General features: G+C 39.5%; 1 protein-coding gene across 1 annotated transcript; it reads left to right on the forward strand.

Annotated features, from left to right (window-relative positions):
* Positions 1-1,869: 1,869 nt before the first annotated feature.
* C3H3orf38 (chromosome 3 C3orf38 homolog) lies at positions 1,870-9,018 on the forward strand. Its single transcript, XM_057763433.1, has 3 exons — positions 1,870-2,268; positions 3,622-3,860; positions 5,901-9,018. Exons 1-3 carry the CDS (start codon positions 2,142-2,144, stop codon positions 6,579-6,581), a joined length of 1,047 nt encoding a protein of 348 aa, XP_057619416.1. The 5' UTR covers positions 1,870-2,141; the 3' UTR covers positions 6,582-9,018.
* The last annotated feature ends 5,385 nt before the right edge of the window (positions 9,019-14,403 follow it).

A 14,403-nucleotide genomic window follows, 5' to 3' on the forward strand; every position in this document is an offset into this window, starting at 1 on the left:
TGATTTACTCTTTTAGGTATCATCACTTGCTCTAGAAAGTCTGAGCTCTTGCCTCTTATATTCTCCATTAAATCTACCTTACCAAGTGTTCTTTTTCTCAGTAAATGGCAACTCTGGCGGCCCAAACCAAAGCCTGCAGCTATCCAAGACTATTGGCTGTTTCACTCGACATCAGCTTGCCATATTCTGTCACACAGACTAATATTAGTAGCCTCCTAATTGGGCTCTCTTTCCTCACTTCAGCCCACCTTTCATACCACGACTCAAAGTCACCCTGTTTGAAACAAGCTGGATCATTCTATCCTCATTTAAAACCATCCAGGATTCATGGTGTATTTATTTATTAAAAATAACAGACTTTGTAAAAGTAATGAAACAAAAATTGCTTGCCTTACAGAGCTCACCTTATAATGGGACAGGGGTGGAATGAGAGCAATAAGCAATATAGTATACTAAATTATATAAACACTTTGGAGATACGCAAAATAGGTAGGAAACATAAGTAGGGTGTTGATGGTGACTTTGAATAGGCTAATGCAGTGAGGCTTTCCTAGCAATATTTTGAAGCAGGGACCTGAATAAACAGTAGGGGAAATGAGCAGTTGAGATATCTGAAGGGAAGGCTATCTCAGGTAACATAGTGAGAACAAAGGTTTTGAAGCAGAAACCTGGAATGCAAGTTCAAGAAAGCAACCCTTGTGACTTATCTGCACGAATGGATTTAGAAAATAAAAAGGATTGAAGTCAGAGGTCAAACATAAAAGATACAGGTCTACGGAATGGACTACAAATCTCTAGATCCACATGATCCGATTCAGTAGTCACTAGCCACGCGTGGATATAAAAACTTGACTCAAAATCAAGGAAAACTTGAAATACTCAGTTTTACTACTACACTGCAAAATTTCAAACCCCAGAAGTGGACAGTGGTTAGTTCTGTGCAATGCAAAAAGTAATTTTCATTATCTCAGAAACCCCTAGGGAAAGTGAATTGGTGGTTCACCTGGGAATGATTTTCTTTCTCGGGGAACATTTGGTACTCTGGAGGTATGTTCACGTGCAGCAAGCTAGAGAAGGACACACTACTACTTGTGGAAATGTAGTGAAGGTACTAAGCATTCCGCAATGCAGAACTCAACCTCTCCAACAATAAATTATCCTGCTCCAAATATTGTTTTGTATTTAGGAAAAAGTCTAACCGAAATTCAGTTTCTCCTGCTTATACTCACAACACAAATCACTTTCTGCCCGAGGTGAGTGTGTCGTCTGTGTTTATTTCTCTCACATCAACCAAGTAACTATTACTACAGTGGGAAATGCCAGCCACTAATTCAAATCTAAAGGCGTCAGGATATGCAGCTAGAGAGGCACAGTCCCAAGACGGTGTGGCACCTCGCCCCTTTAGCTGCACCTTAGATGCAAATCTGAAGCCTCAGGTTGTTTCAGTTGTACCTGTGATCAACCAGCTGCAAACTCAGGTTCCACTACTTCCTCCATGGGCTCGACTATAAAGTCATCCACAAGGTGGGAAAGAGTGGGATCACAGCTAAGCAAGTTATAGTTCTTTGTAAACATTTTCCAAGCATAGTGTTTAAAAGTGTATTTTCACTTGTGGAGCTAGCAATATCGAGGCTCACCTAACTCAAAATCGGCCACACACGACAGGCATTCAAACATTCCCGGGCCACGGGAGGGGAGGAAGGGAGGAGCGAGTTCACCTGCTAGCCCCGCGGTAGGACGGGAGCGCGCTTGCGCTCTCCGCCCCACGCAGCCGCCCGCGCATGAGCTGCACTTTAAGTCGCGCTTCCGGAGGAGTCGGTGCTGGTGACTTTAAAGGTTCGTTTCTAACCAACCCTCGAGTGGAAGGTGAATGGTCACGATGCCTCTTTTAAGCGCGATCAGTGGAACGCTACTCCCAGACAGCCCGGAACCATAAGTTGGGATGCCTAGCGTTTCCTCGCGGACTTTCTAAGGAAGCACTCCCCCCCCCCCCAGGAGGGGGGACTGGAATATCCGATACGGTTCCGGCGAGAGCGACTGGAAAGGCACTTCCGGTGTCTGTTGCCAAGGCGCCGGCCGGCCCACGGGCCGAGAGGGCGACTTTAGTGGCGTCGCCCTCTGCCCCCTTCCCCGGGGGCGAGATGTCGGGGCTCAGCCACCTAGAGACGGAGGGCTGCCGGAACCTGCTCGGCCTGCTGGACAATGACGAGATCATGGCCCTGTGCGACACCGTCACCAACCGCCTGGTGCAGCCTGTGGACCGCCAAGGTAGGCGCGCCGGCGGGCGGCAGCCTCCTGCAGAGGGGACGGGCGGGCCGGAGACGCTGCTGGGCCCCCCGGGACCCGAACTCGCGGGGACGCCGCTCCGGCCGCGGCTGTGCTCGGCTCTGCAGCTTCCGGAGCCGGCGGAGTCCGGTCCCGGGGCCGACCGGGTACAGTTTAGGTGACACGATGACCCGAATACGAGTCCGCCTTTCTCAGGAGTTCCAGAAAGCCCCAGAGTGGGATTTAGTTTTAAGTTTCTATCATCCGGGGAATGAGCGGTTGCTGCTCTGGCTGTTTTCTTTCCACCGAAAAGGGAGAACATAAACATCTCTTGTGGGTCTCTTAGGGAAATAACCTGTTGCAGCCAACAGAAGGCCGGTGGCTTTAATCCATATATGTCATGGAATGCTCAGTCTCTTCGTCCTACAGTTAAAGTTGAGCAGTGGCAAAATCACAAGATTTTTTTTTTTAATTAAAAAAAGTTGTATGTAATACACAAAAGATATATATGTACGTTGAATTTATAAAACATTAAAAAATATCTTTATGTTGCTGTAAAGAAAGGGATAACAATAACCCCCCCCCAAAAAAAAAATTTAAAAAAAGAACAAACAGAAACACTCGAATGTAGTGGTACCCTGAGCTGGGTAGAAAAAGAGGATAGTATTAGGGAAGTTTGAACTTGGGGCTTCAAAGATGTTGTGTGTTCCGTGGAATAAGGTCTTTGGAAGGTATTTGTGCATTTTTTAAAATTAATTTTTGCTATTTTGCACCTGTCGTGTGTCTGAAAGATAGATTTTAGCCTGTGTTTTTAGGACAACTTTTTAAATTTAAAAACAACTTCCAGATTTTGCCACTTACCAACTTTGATTATCTGTAGAATCAGGAGTTTGACAATATTCCTTGACATCTCAAATATTGTCATTTTAATCACTTTTTCAAGGTTCATAGATTTTAGGTGTTTGGGGTCAAATATTTTTATTAAAACAACTCTTATTTTTTTATTTTGGTTTTGGGGTGGCAGGATTTCATTATGTAGCCCGGACTGTCCTTGACTTGGCTTTGTAGACCAGCCTAGCTTGGAACTCTAAGAACTGCCTGCCTCTGTCTCCCTAGTGCTGGGACTAAAGTCTTTGCCACCATTACCACCACCAGTAAGATAAAGTAGGTTTAAAGTGTGAACGATTTGAAAAGCCAACAAATGGATAAGCCACATCTCCCTTTTCAAAGCCATAGCTCTTATGCGATAGCAAGTATCACAAGACCTTAAATATTTTTTAGTAGAGTTTTTGCTGATGTTGGGCAAATTTACAAATGCCTTGTGATTGTTTGTTAATTACTGTTATTTTTTTCTAGATGCTATTCATGCAATATTAGTTTACAGCCAGAATGTAGAAGAACTTCTGAGGCGCAAAAAAGTCCACCGAGAAGTCATATTTAGGTATTTGGCAACACAAGGGGTGGTTGTACCTCCAACTACTGAAAAACACAATCTTATTCAGTATGCAAAAGATTACTGGGAAAAACAGTCACCAAAACTGAAGGAGACAGCAGAACCAGTTACAAAGACAGAGGATATCCAGCTCTTTCAACAGGTACACTAGATTTATACTTCTGCTCTGAATCCCTGTTCTGTCTGAAACTGTGCAAATAATCCTAGAACTGAGGCGAGTGGTTCTCAGTATGTGTTATCTAGTCTTTACCTCCTTTATGTTCTTTAAGACCACTGAAGCCACTTAGACGCCGGATCCTTCTCAGATGGGGTGTGCATGGAATCTATTGAATTGGGTGTGGGGGCGTGGGAGTATAGTCCTCTTCCCACAGATGCGAGCTAGTGTATGTTTAGAAACATATTATAAGAATCATTTCATTTTACTTCCACTTCTTATGGTTTTGTACTTTAAAAGAAAGCTAACCGTCAATTTCCTTTGCCATTTTGTAATACTGTCTTTGGTAGTCATGTCAAAATTTATTTAGGAAGTGTCAAAAAATGATTTCCACTTTTCTTCAGTTGATCCTGGCTGCTCTAGTTTGTGTGTGTGTTAGATACAGATTGCTTAATGTTGATAGATTGAGCTCTGGGTAGTTACTATATTTTCATAGTACTACTTAGGAAATGATATGTTAAGGTCTCGTTTGCTTAATATACAGAAAATAGAAAAAAATGCTCATAGCAATGTTATCAAGCTTATTGCGAAGACTGGGAAAATGTACTTAAATATCATATTCTTTGTTAAATATATTGAATAGCAGGTACTCCATTAGTATAGAATAAGATATAATATCTTATTCTTGGTGAGTACTATATTGTGGCATACATAGATGTATGAAGTCGTTTATATAGCATGTTTTTATAGTAATATTCACTTTTAATTAAAAAAATAATAGTATTAATTCCAGTCATGGAAAATTACCCATTTCAATCACCTTTAGAATTATCTCTTTAAAGAAGGTAGAGGGGATATTGTGACAAACCTCTCCTGATTAAAAAAACAATTGTCATTTTATGTTAGAGCACATACCAAGAGCTTACTTTTCAATAGTTAGAAAAATGCAAAATGAGTTTTAATAATTATTGCAATTCCTTATTTTCATAATCACCTTTATTGACGTTTAGTCAATAAAGGATCCATTTGAAGCAATTTGTTTTAAATTTTGAGAGATGTGTACAGTCAAGGGAAAATTATACACAAACCATTATCATTGACTGTTCATGCTGACATTGATATTTTAAAGGGTTTTGTTCATTTTTGATTTTTTTAAACTTTTTTTTTTCTTTTTTTTTTTTTTTTTTGGTTTTTCGAGACAGGGTTTCTCTGTGGCTTTGGAGCCTGTCCTGGAACTAGCTCTGTAGACCAGGCTGGTCTCGAACTCACAGAGATCCACCTGCCTCTGCCTCCCGAGTGCTGGGATTAAAGGCGTGCGCCATCATCGCCCGGCTTTAAAGTTTTTCTAAGACCAAATCATGGAAACTGCATATGACATCCCTATCTTACTGTGTTCTAATTGGTTTTGAGGAGCCAGGGTATGAGACTAGGAGGACTGTCACATGCAGGAGGGAGACTTGATTGCAAGCTCCAGGTCAGTGTTGGACAGAGTAAGACCCTTTCTTAGAGGAAGGGAAAACACAAAAGATCTTGGGTATCTGTCAGGTTTGATCCCCAATATATGAGAGATAAGGAAATGAGAGGGGTGGGAAGGGCAAAGGAGAGGGAGAGAATGAGGATGAATGAGTGAGAGAATGCTGGGACTGGTCTTGGATTCCCGTGTTCAAGCCATCCTTCTACCTCGGCTTCCTGAGTAGCTGGCATTGTAGTTGTGTGCCACTGAACCCAGCTGTGGCCTTGTTAAATTTTACTGTGCTAAAATTTAAATTTAAAATATTTTCTTCCTTTTTGAAAGAAATTTTTCTGTGTATGATATGGTTCAGTTCCCTTTGCTCTAACTGGTATGTTCGCATTAGATAGGAAACGGGTTTGTAGAGACTTGGCTGGGAAAGGTAAACCTTCACTTGCTGTGCTTGTTTCACCAGTTCCCTCTGCCCTAACCAGTATGCTCGCTCGCACTAGTTAGGTTTGTGGAGACTTGGCTGTGAGAGGTAAACTTACACTTCACTTTGTGTTTGTCTTAACCAGCAGGCAAAAGAAGATAAAAAAACTGAAAAGATTGATTTTCGTCGCTTAGGAGAAGAATTCTGTCAGTGGTTCTTTGAGCTTCTTAATTCTCAGAATCCTTTTATGGGGCCACCTCAGGACGAATGGGGCCCGCAGCACTTCTGGCATGATGTCAAGCTTAGGTTTTTTTATAGTACCTCAGAACAAAACGTGATAGACTACCATGGAGCAGAAATCGTGAGCCTTCGTTTACTGTCTTTAGTGAAAGAGGAATTTCTTTTTCTAAGTCCCAACCTCGATTCTCAAGGACTAAAATGTGCTTCTTCTCCTCATGGATTAGTTATGGTCGGAGTTGCAGGGACTGTCCACAGAGGAAATACTTGTTTGGGCATATTCGAGCAAATTTTTGGACTTATCCGTAGCCCTTTTGTGGAAAATACTTGGAAAATCAAATTTATCAACCTGAGAATTATTGGAGGAGGTTCCATTGCTCCTGGAACATCACTGAAACCATCTGTTACATTTGAACAGAGTGATCTGGAGGCCTTTTATAATGTAGTCACCTTGTGTAATAGCGCTGAAGGAAGACCTAATGTAAAGCAGACATTGGATAGTGGAACTGGAGACCAGGTTTTAGGTAGTGGAGATGAGGCGTTGTTGAACAAAAGGGAACTGAATTTGCCTAACCCTCCAAAGCACTGAGCACCATTCATCAGCTGGAAGTCACTGCGGAAACCCTTCCCAGCACAACGCTGATCGTCTCTAAGTGATTGCCGACGTGAGGATTGACGTATTTTAGCTGAAATACCTTTCTGGACTCCAAACTAATGTGGATATTTGCTATTTCTACCCGAGTTACAGCAAATGTTGTGAGAACTTATTGCAGTCCATCAAATAAATCCTACTTGAGATGTGGATAACTGTGTGCCTTAGAAATCATAGGTATTATTTTCATTTATTTAGTGAAAGCTTACAATCTCTGAACCTCCAAGTGGCAGCAATTAGTAGTAGTCATGGCTTATTGGATATCTTACAAATGGGTCTTACTAAAGTGCTATCTGAAAAATAAAAACAAACCAAAAAGTAACATTTTAGAGATGCTTAGTATAGTGTTACTAATTATATAAAATATGAATAATTTACTTGTGCAAAGAGTCCAATAATTTATCCTGGGAAGAAAAGCTTATACTTCTTTTTGAAGCGTCTCTTTCAAATTATCTGTTCTAGTCCAAGCAAATTATCTCAAAATCTACTTTGTTCAACTATTTTGGGCAGCAAACATTGTTTTCAGCACAGACCTTATTACTACTTAGGCTTCAGCCAACAGTTTTATAGAACATTGACTATGATACCCTAAAGATGGAAACTGTGCTTTGAACATTTAAAGGTGTGCACCATTCCTAGGAATCAAATTACTGTTCTTCCCTACTGATTGTGGCAGAGGTTGATTCTCCTCAAAATAGAAACAGAGCCCCTTTAGAACTTACTACATGGCTGTGGAAATATGCATACATGTAGCCTAAAAAAGGTTTTCACCTCTGTGTTACTAGATTTGAGATCCAAAGTTGATTTGCCAGGTTAGAGTTTAAATTTCTCATCACCTAGTAACTATTTGCTGATCCTGGATTTGGTTAAAAATTTTAGTTTTTAAATTACTATTTGAAAAAATATCTGGAAAATGTTATGGTTTATTATACTTGTTAATTTTTATATTGAACTCCGATAATTTAGGGTGATTGGTTATGAATATTGGAAGAGGTAAGCATTCATTCACACCTCCCCTTTTGTTTTAGTGGCATGTCTCTATGAAGAGCACAAATCAGTGTGTTCTAACATAAGTTAATAAAGATGGGAAATCCTTTTTGTCTGTATTAGAATAGTAAACTGGTCCCAGCCCCACAGTTCTTAAGGAGAGCTTTAGGCAGTTTAACACCACAAAGTTGCTTTTCCTTTATGTATATAGTCAGCATATTATAAAGAAACAGCAGCCCACAGAACGGTTACCGTGTGTTCACAAGGTAAGGCAACTAGGTCACTCTGCTTCTCCTCGGGTTTGAAAACTTAGTTTGATTTTATACTCATTTAGGTTTTAAGGATTAAGTTAAATATCCTGAGAAAAGCATGAGATGAAAAAACTATCCTTGTTCTATTTGTGTCAGTACTATGGAACTCTTCACTTATCTTCACTATTGAACCTTTAGATGTATAAAAACACTAAGAAAGGCTCAGATTTCTACACATAGTTTTAAGTCAACTTAAATTTGATATATTCTTGATTGAGAGGATTGGCTGCTTTTTGGGGTTATCTCTGCATCTGGGCTCAAAATAGATCCTCATATTGCAGGGAAGTAATAAATGAGCAAAACACTAGGTGGGGAGGTTTCAAGTTTGGTCTTCCACCCCAAGAATTTTTGGTCACATTGATTTAATATGTAGATGTACAAAAATGTAGACCTTATTACTCAGATTTAAGAGAGTTGTATTCGGGTTGGTGGGAATATTGGTGACTGAGACAGTGTAACAAATATATAAGGAACTAATATGAAGAAAATGTCCAGAGAAAGAAATCTAGAACTGAAATTTGTTGAAGAAGCTTGGAACCAAAAGGAAGTGCAAACATTGACTTCCTTGGCCCACCACCATGGCATCAGTTGAAGCAAGCTATAGGTTCTTTTTGCTATATTCTACCTAGCTAATACTTGGAAAATCTGGCACATACAATGCTTCTCATAGACTATGAACTGATTGGCATACTGCCTAGTTTTATATTAAGTTGACGCAGCTAGAGTCTTTCAAGAGGAGGAACCTCCATTGAGAAAATGCCTGATAAGATTGGGTTATAGACCAGTCTGTAGAGCATTTTCTTAATTAGTGATTGATGGGGAAGGGCTCAACCTATTGTGAGGGAGCCACCCCTGGGCTGGTGGTAATGGGTTCTATAAGAAAGCAGGTTGAGCAGGCCAGTAGCAACTCTCCTTCATGGCCTCTGCATCAGGTTCTGCCTCCAGGTTCCTGCCCTGCTTGAGTTCCTTTTCTGACTTCTTTCATGATGAATAGTGATGTGGATGTGTCAGCCAGGCTGACACATGTTGCTTTGATCATGGGATTTTTATTACAATACTAGCCCTGACTAAGACAATTGGGCTTTCAGTTCAGTGATCTTCTGGACTTTTTTTTTTTTTTTTTTTACTGTGGACTATTTTGCCATAGTGTAATAGCAAGGTAATAGCAGGGTGTATGGTTAAAAACTCCTTTTTGTTAAAATGACTAAATAAAAATGTTTAAATAGTCTACTAAATTGTAAGCAGTGTTACATTAAGATATTCTATTAGTATCTAAAAATTCATATTTCATGTGTCTTAAAAACTAAAATGCCAAACTACAGGGGGAAAAACGTGCAATTTATTAAGCCACTTTGAATAATAGCAGGTCTGGAGATACTCTGTGGTCTTCCCAGTGTTGATGTTTTTCTGCCAGAGGAAGGCTGTTTACCTGATCTTACTAAATTATGGATGTAAAGGCCTGCTTTAACATATAATTATAGCCTGATGCATTTAGTCCCCACAGTTGGAAGGCAGTGGTAGGAGGATCTGTGAGCCTGGTCTACTTGGTTCCAGACCAGCCAGGACTATGTAGAGATAGCCTGTCTCCAGAAACTGAAATAAAATAATAACAGTAATTAAGTAGTTAGAAACTGTGCATTGACAAAATAGCTCTGGGTTTGAGTAGGTCATCAAAATGAATGAAAACCATACCATAATATTAGTCTTTTACAAGTGTAGGTGACATTTTCTTTACTTTTTTGGTGCTAGGGACTGAGCTCAGACTCATGCATGTAATGTACTGAGCACACCCTCTACCACAGCAACAGCTATTGCAGTGATTGATATTAGCCTTTTGTAGCAGAAGGGGAGGGTGCAGTTTTTCCAAAGTTGGATTTTTTTTTCCAGCATTTTGATGTGTTCCTGAATCTTTCCAAAGTACATGTGAGTCGTGTAGATAATCTACATTAGGAAACTTTTCTAGAATACTATTTTCCTGATTGCCCCCCAATGTTCAAATTTCAGACATTAGTTCTTAAGTCAGTAGACCAAACCTAATGAATGAAAGTGTAATCTCTAGGAAACAGATTTTAACTTATAAACTTTATTTTCAAAAGATGTTAGGATTAGATCTACTGAAATACTGTCAAGTGGGCCATAAAAATATTTACAAGTTGTACCACTCTGATTAAATGATTGACAGCATGCTTTGGAATAAGAATCTTAAGCTGTTAACCTCATCCTAAGATGATGTTGATTATTAGTGAGTGTATTTTGGGAATTCTAATGAATGGTTTCCAGGAACACTAGCATGTCTTTCTGTGTAGTCTATTTATGGACTCACACTGTTCCCTTCCTCTACTTCTACAACCCTTCCGTAACCTTAGTTTCTACTCACTTTGGATGGAGATAGCATAGTTGCAGTGCTGGAAAACTGGATCTGGGTTCTCTTCAAGTAAGTTTAAATATATATTAATTGTCTATCATTTATAAGTTACTGGGTCAAGTGTAAAATGTCAATAGCTTGTTTGGGTAAGGATGTTGAGTTTAAATATCACTATTGAAGTTTAGATTGCCTTTGAGTGAGTTTCTTTAGGTTGAAAGATTTTGATCTTTTATATAATCATAAAGAAAAAATTAACTGAAAATTTGAATAGTCACGAGGACATATGCAATATAGGTTAAATATAAATTAGAAATAAGCTTATTTGACATCGTTTAGATTTTAAAGGAAAATTTCCAAATTATGAGAATTTGTCAAATGTGTTAGCCTCATTTTGTTAGTGAACCTTTCCAGTAGCCTTTAGTACTTCAATTATATGTTAAAATTGCCATATTTATCTTAAGTTTACTGTGATTTTTGAAGCCAGAATTCCAGCGTTATGTATGTTACATCATGAAATTACTGGCCTAGAATTTTCAGTTTTCCATCAATATTGTATCTCCCATATTGTCCTTTTAGACATTCAGTAAGGCTCTGTGCTAATTTTCATCTTCAGTTTATAGACACTAAACAAGGTTGAAATTATATTGTTCAGCTTCAAGACTGAAAGACAAATTGCCCACTACCAAGTCCACCACCTGTCTGGTGAGCAGCTCTCCTAACTGTATTGGGGAGGGCTTGGTGTGTAGCTCAGTTGAATGAGTTCTTGCCTCGCATGCAGGAGGCCTTGGGTGATTGCCACCTGTAACCCGCCTAGCGGGTCAGTTATTCCAGGGTCCTAAAGAGGCGCTATCTGAAAAAGACATGGGCGGGAGACAGGAAGGAGACCAAGCAGAGCCAGACAAGATTCTGTTCTCAATTTGTCAAGGTAGTGAAATGGTTGTGGCTTATATAGCCCTTGAATGAGGAATTTGGCTTGGGATGGGGGCAGGGGCATGGCAAGGGCAGGAAGGGATCTTGCCGGGGCAGCAATGGTCACAAGTTGACACACCTAGTGTTCTTTATGCAAGCAGAATCGTTCCTTTTGTGATTCCAACCACAAACAATTCTCTAGATAGTTGAAATGTGGGGCGGTTCCGCTAACAGATAGCTCTCAAGATAGTTGGGGCTCCCCGCAAACATCCTTAGGACAATAGTTCCTGCTATACTTTTTGGGAAAATGGCTCCTGACAGCCACCAAGTATTAACCTTGTATGGCTGTGACCACCTGTAGTGCCAGCACTAGAGAGGCAGTACTAAGACCAGACTGCTCACAGTCATCTTGGTCTATATAGGAGTTGGATGCCAGCCTGGGATACATGAGGTACTCCTTCCCAAGGAAAAATTACTGCTGAAGGTTTATTGCTGAAGCATTTAGTTTATAAATTTGTGCACTCTCCTCTGGTTCTGATCTTCATCTCTATTAATGATTACTCTTACATAATTCATAGTCTTATATTAAGTTGCTTTTGTCTCCCTAAGTTGTACGTTGCTAGAGCTGTTTTACTTTGCAATCAATCCTCTTCCCACAGTTTCTTGTACATGATAATCATTAAATTCAGAGTACTAATTATATGACAGTTTGCCTTCCTGTGCACATTGAATGTACTAATTTACTCTGGCTGACCACCATTATTGTAGTAACAATACATGATCTTACAACCTAGATTTTTTTTTCTTTGAGTCATGGTCTCTTTGGCCCTGACTGCCCTGGAACTCACTGTGCAGACTGTGCTAGCCTCATCTTAAGAGATCTGCCTCCTGAGTCCTGGTATTAAAGGTATGTGCCACTGCACCTGCCTAGAATCTGGATATAAACTCAGACATTCAAAGAGAAGAGCTGTAAGGTAACTATTGCATCTTTATATTGCGTATAGGAGGTTAAAGTCTAACCCTTTTAGACTAGTCATCCTCAGAATGAACACTGCCATTTGCTTATTGTCTTCTTTCGAAGGCAAAGATGCCTTTATATCTTAAAGAATGTTTTTCATGTGTTGCTTGTTTTTACTCTCTCTGCTTCTTACTTTTCAAGGGCCCACCCAGCTCCCAAATAATTACACACAGAGTCTTATTCTTTCTTATGAATGCCTGGCCTTAGCTTGGTTTGTGTGTGTGTGTGTGTTTTTGCCAACTTTTAATTTAAATTATCCTGTCTACCTTTTGTCTCTAGACTTTTCCCTTTCTCTATTTCCGTATATCTCTTCTTATTCTGTGTCTGACTGGGTGGCTTGCCTCTTCCTTTTCCATTCCTTGATCTCTTTCTTGCTCTCTTCACAGATTTCACCTCCTCTTTTATTCTCTCTGCCTGCCAGCCACAAGTCTTCTTTCTCCTGCCTTGCAATTGGCTGTTCAGCTCTTTACTAGACCAATAAGGTGTTTTAACAGGCAAAGTAACAGCTTCACAGAGATAAACAAATGCAACATAAAAGAATGCAGCTCATCTTTGCAACATTAAACAAATAAGCCGATTTGACACATAAGAATAACACTATTCTACAGCATTCGTGTATTTGTGCATTTTCTGTATGTGTATGCGTGGGTGTTTGTGTAGCATGGTTGGCATGCAGAGAGATCAGGCAGCTTGTGGAAATGAGTTCTCTGCTTGTACCTTTACCCGCTGAACCACCTTTCTAGCTCCTGTTTTTTCTGTAACGATTTCTTAAACTTGTTTTAGGAGTTATGTGTGGCGGCGTGAATGAATGCAGACAGATTATATAGATATATACAGCTTTAATAAGGAAATAGACTTACAGGACCACAGGTTCCCGCGGAGAACAGGAAAAGCGGAGCAAAAGAAAAGGGGCTGCTTGGATCACGCCCGTAAACATTAGCCCGAGGCAAACACGCCCCCAATGGGTGGGGCTATATCCCTACATCTCCCCCTTTTGTCTAAATAAGATAGAACTAAACCAAATACAACTATATACAATAATAACAAATAATATAACAAAACAATATTGAGAACAAAACTTTTGCTAAACATTTTATCTCAAGGAGTATACATAACATAGAGAGTAACTACAATTATATAATCTTTAACTCCGTCAAAGATCTGAGAAGGGAATAAATATTATTTAACAATCGAGAGATATCCAAAATGTGTAACAATTGACAGAGACAACTGACTACCTGGGCAATCACCCAAAGTCTCGTTTGTAATGTTGAGTCAACCAACTTTGGCTAAGGCCTAACATAACTGGCATACCATTTTTAGAACTATCCTACCCTGTCTTGGCAGGATAAGACAATCCTGTTTTATCCATTTAGGGATAGTCTGTATCTTTGTCAGAAGTTGAGGTATGGGCTTTTCTTAACCCAAAGGCCAGTTCTGCCAAGAAGACAAGCTCCCGGGGGCTGGAGAGATGGCTCAGCAGTTAAGAGCATTGCCTGCTCTTCCAAAGGTCCTGAGTTCAATTCCCAGCAACCACATGGTGGCTCACAACCATCTGTAATGAGGTCTGGTGCCCTCTTCTGGCCTTCAGGCATACATGCAGAAAGAATATTGTATACATAATAAATAAATAAATAAATAAATAAATAAATAAATAAATAAATAATTAAAAAAAAAAAAAGAAGAAGACAAGCTCCCAGTGGAGTGTCTTTGGTGTTCAACGTTCTCTCGGGAGTAGAGTGGTGTTGCCAGGAGTAATTGTGTCTCATTGGCACAGAAATTTTAGGTTAGATTAAAGGCCATTTTTTACAGCTCTTGAAGAGGCTGAAGATCATACTATCTATACTAAATATAATCTCTATGTAACTAAAAGACCTGATTAACTTAAAAATAAATATGACAAACATATAATTCTCAATACCTATCTAACTTGAAGACTAAAAGAATAAACAACTGTGCAATATATGAAGACATTGATCTTCAACTGTAAACAATGTCATAGTATCAGAGGTAGAAATGTACAATGTAATATGGTAGATGTATCAATACAATATAGACAAAGTTATAAGCATACTCATACAAAAATAGAGGTAGGAACATTCACATTCAATATTCAATATATCAATATACAAGAAACAGTACCAATACAATTTTCTATAAACAGTAATT

This window comes from Chionomys nivalis, chromosome 3 (assembly GCF_950005125.1).
Source record: "Chionomys nivalis chromosome 3, mChiNiv1.1, whole genome shotgun sequence".
Taxonomy (NCBI): Eukaryota; Metazoa; Chordata; class Mammalia; order Rodentia; family Cricetidae; genus Chionomys; species Chionomys nivalis.

Bases quoted from the DNA above. Each gene is read 5' to 3' on its own strand.
- C3H3orf38 (XM_057763433.1), top strand. From the start codon at position 2,142: ATGTCGGGGCTCAGCCACCTAGAGACGGAGGGCTGCCGGAACCTGCTC. The intron at 2,269-3,621 runs GTAGGCGCGCCG...ATTTTTTTCTAG, and splicing joins GCAGCCTGTGGACCGCCAAG to ATGCTATTCATGCAATATTA. The intron at 3,861-5,900 runs GTACACTAGATT...TGTCTTAACCAG, and splicing joins ATATCCAGCTCTTTCAACAG to CAGGCAAAAGAAGATAAAAA.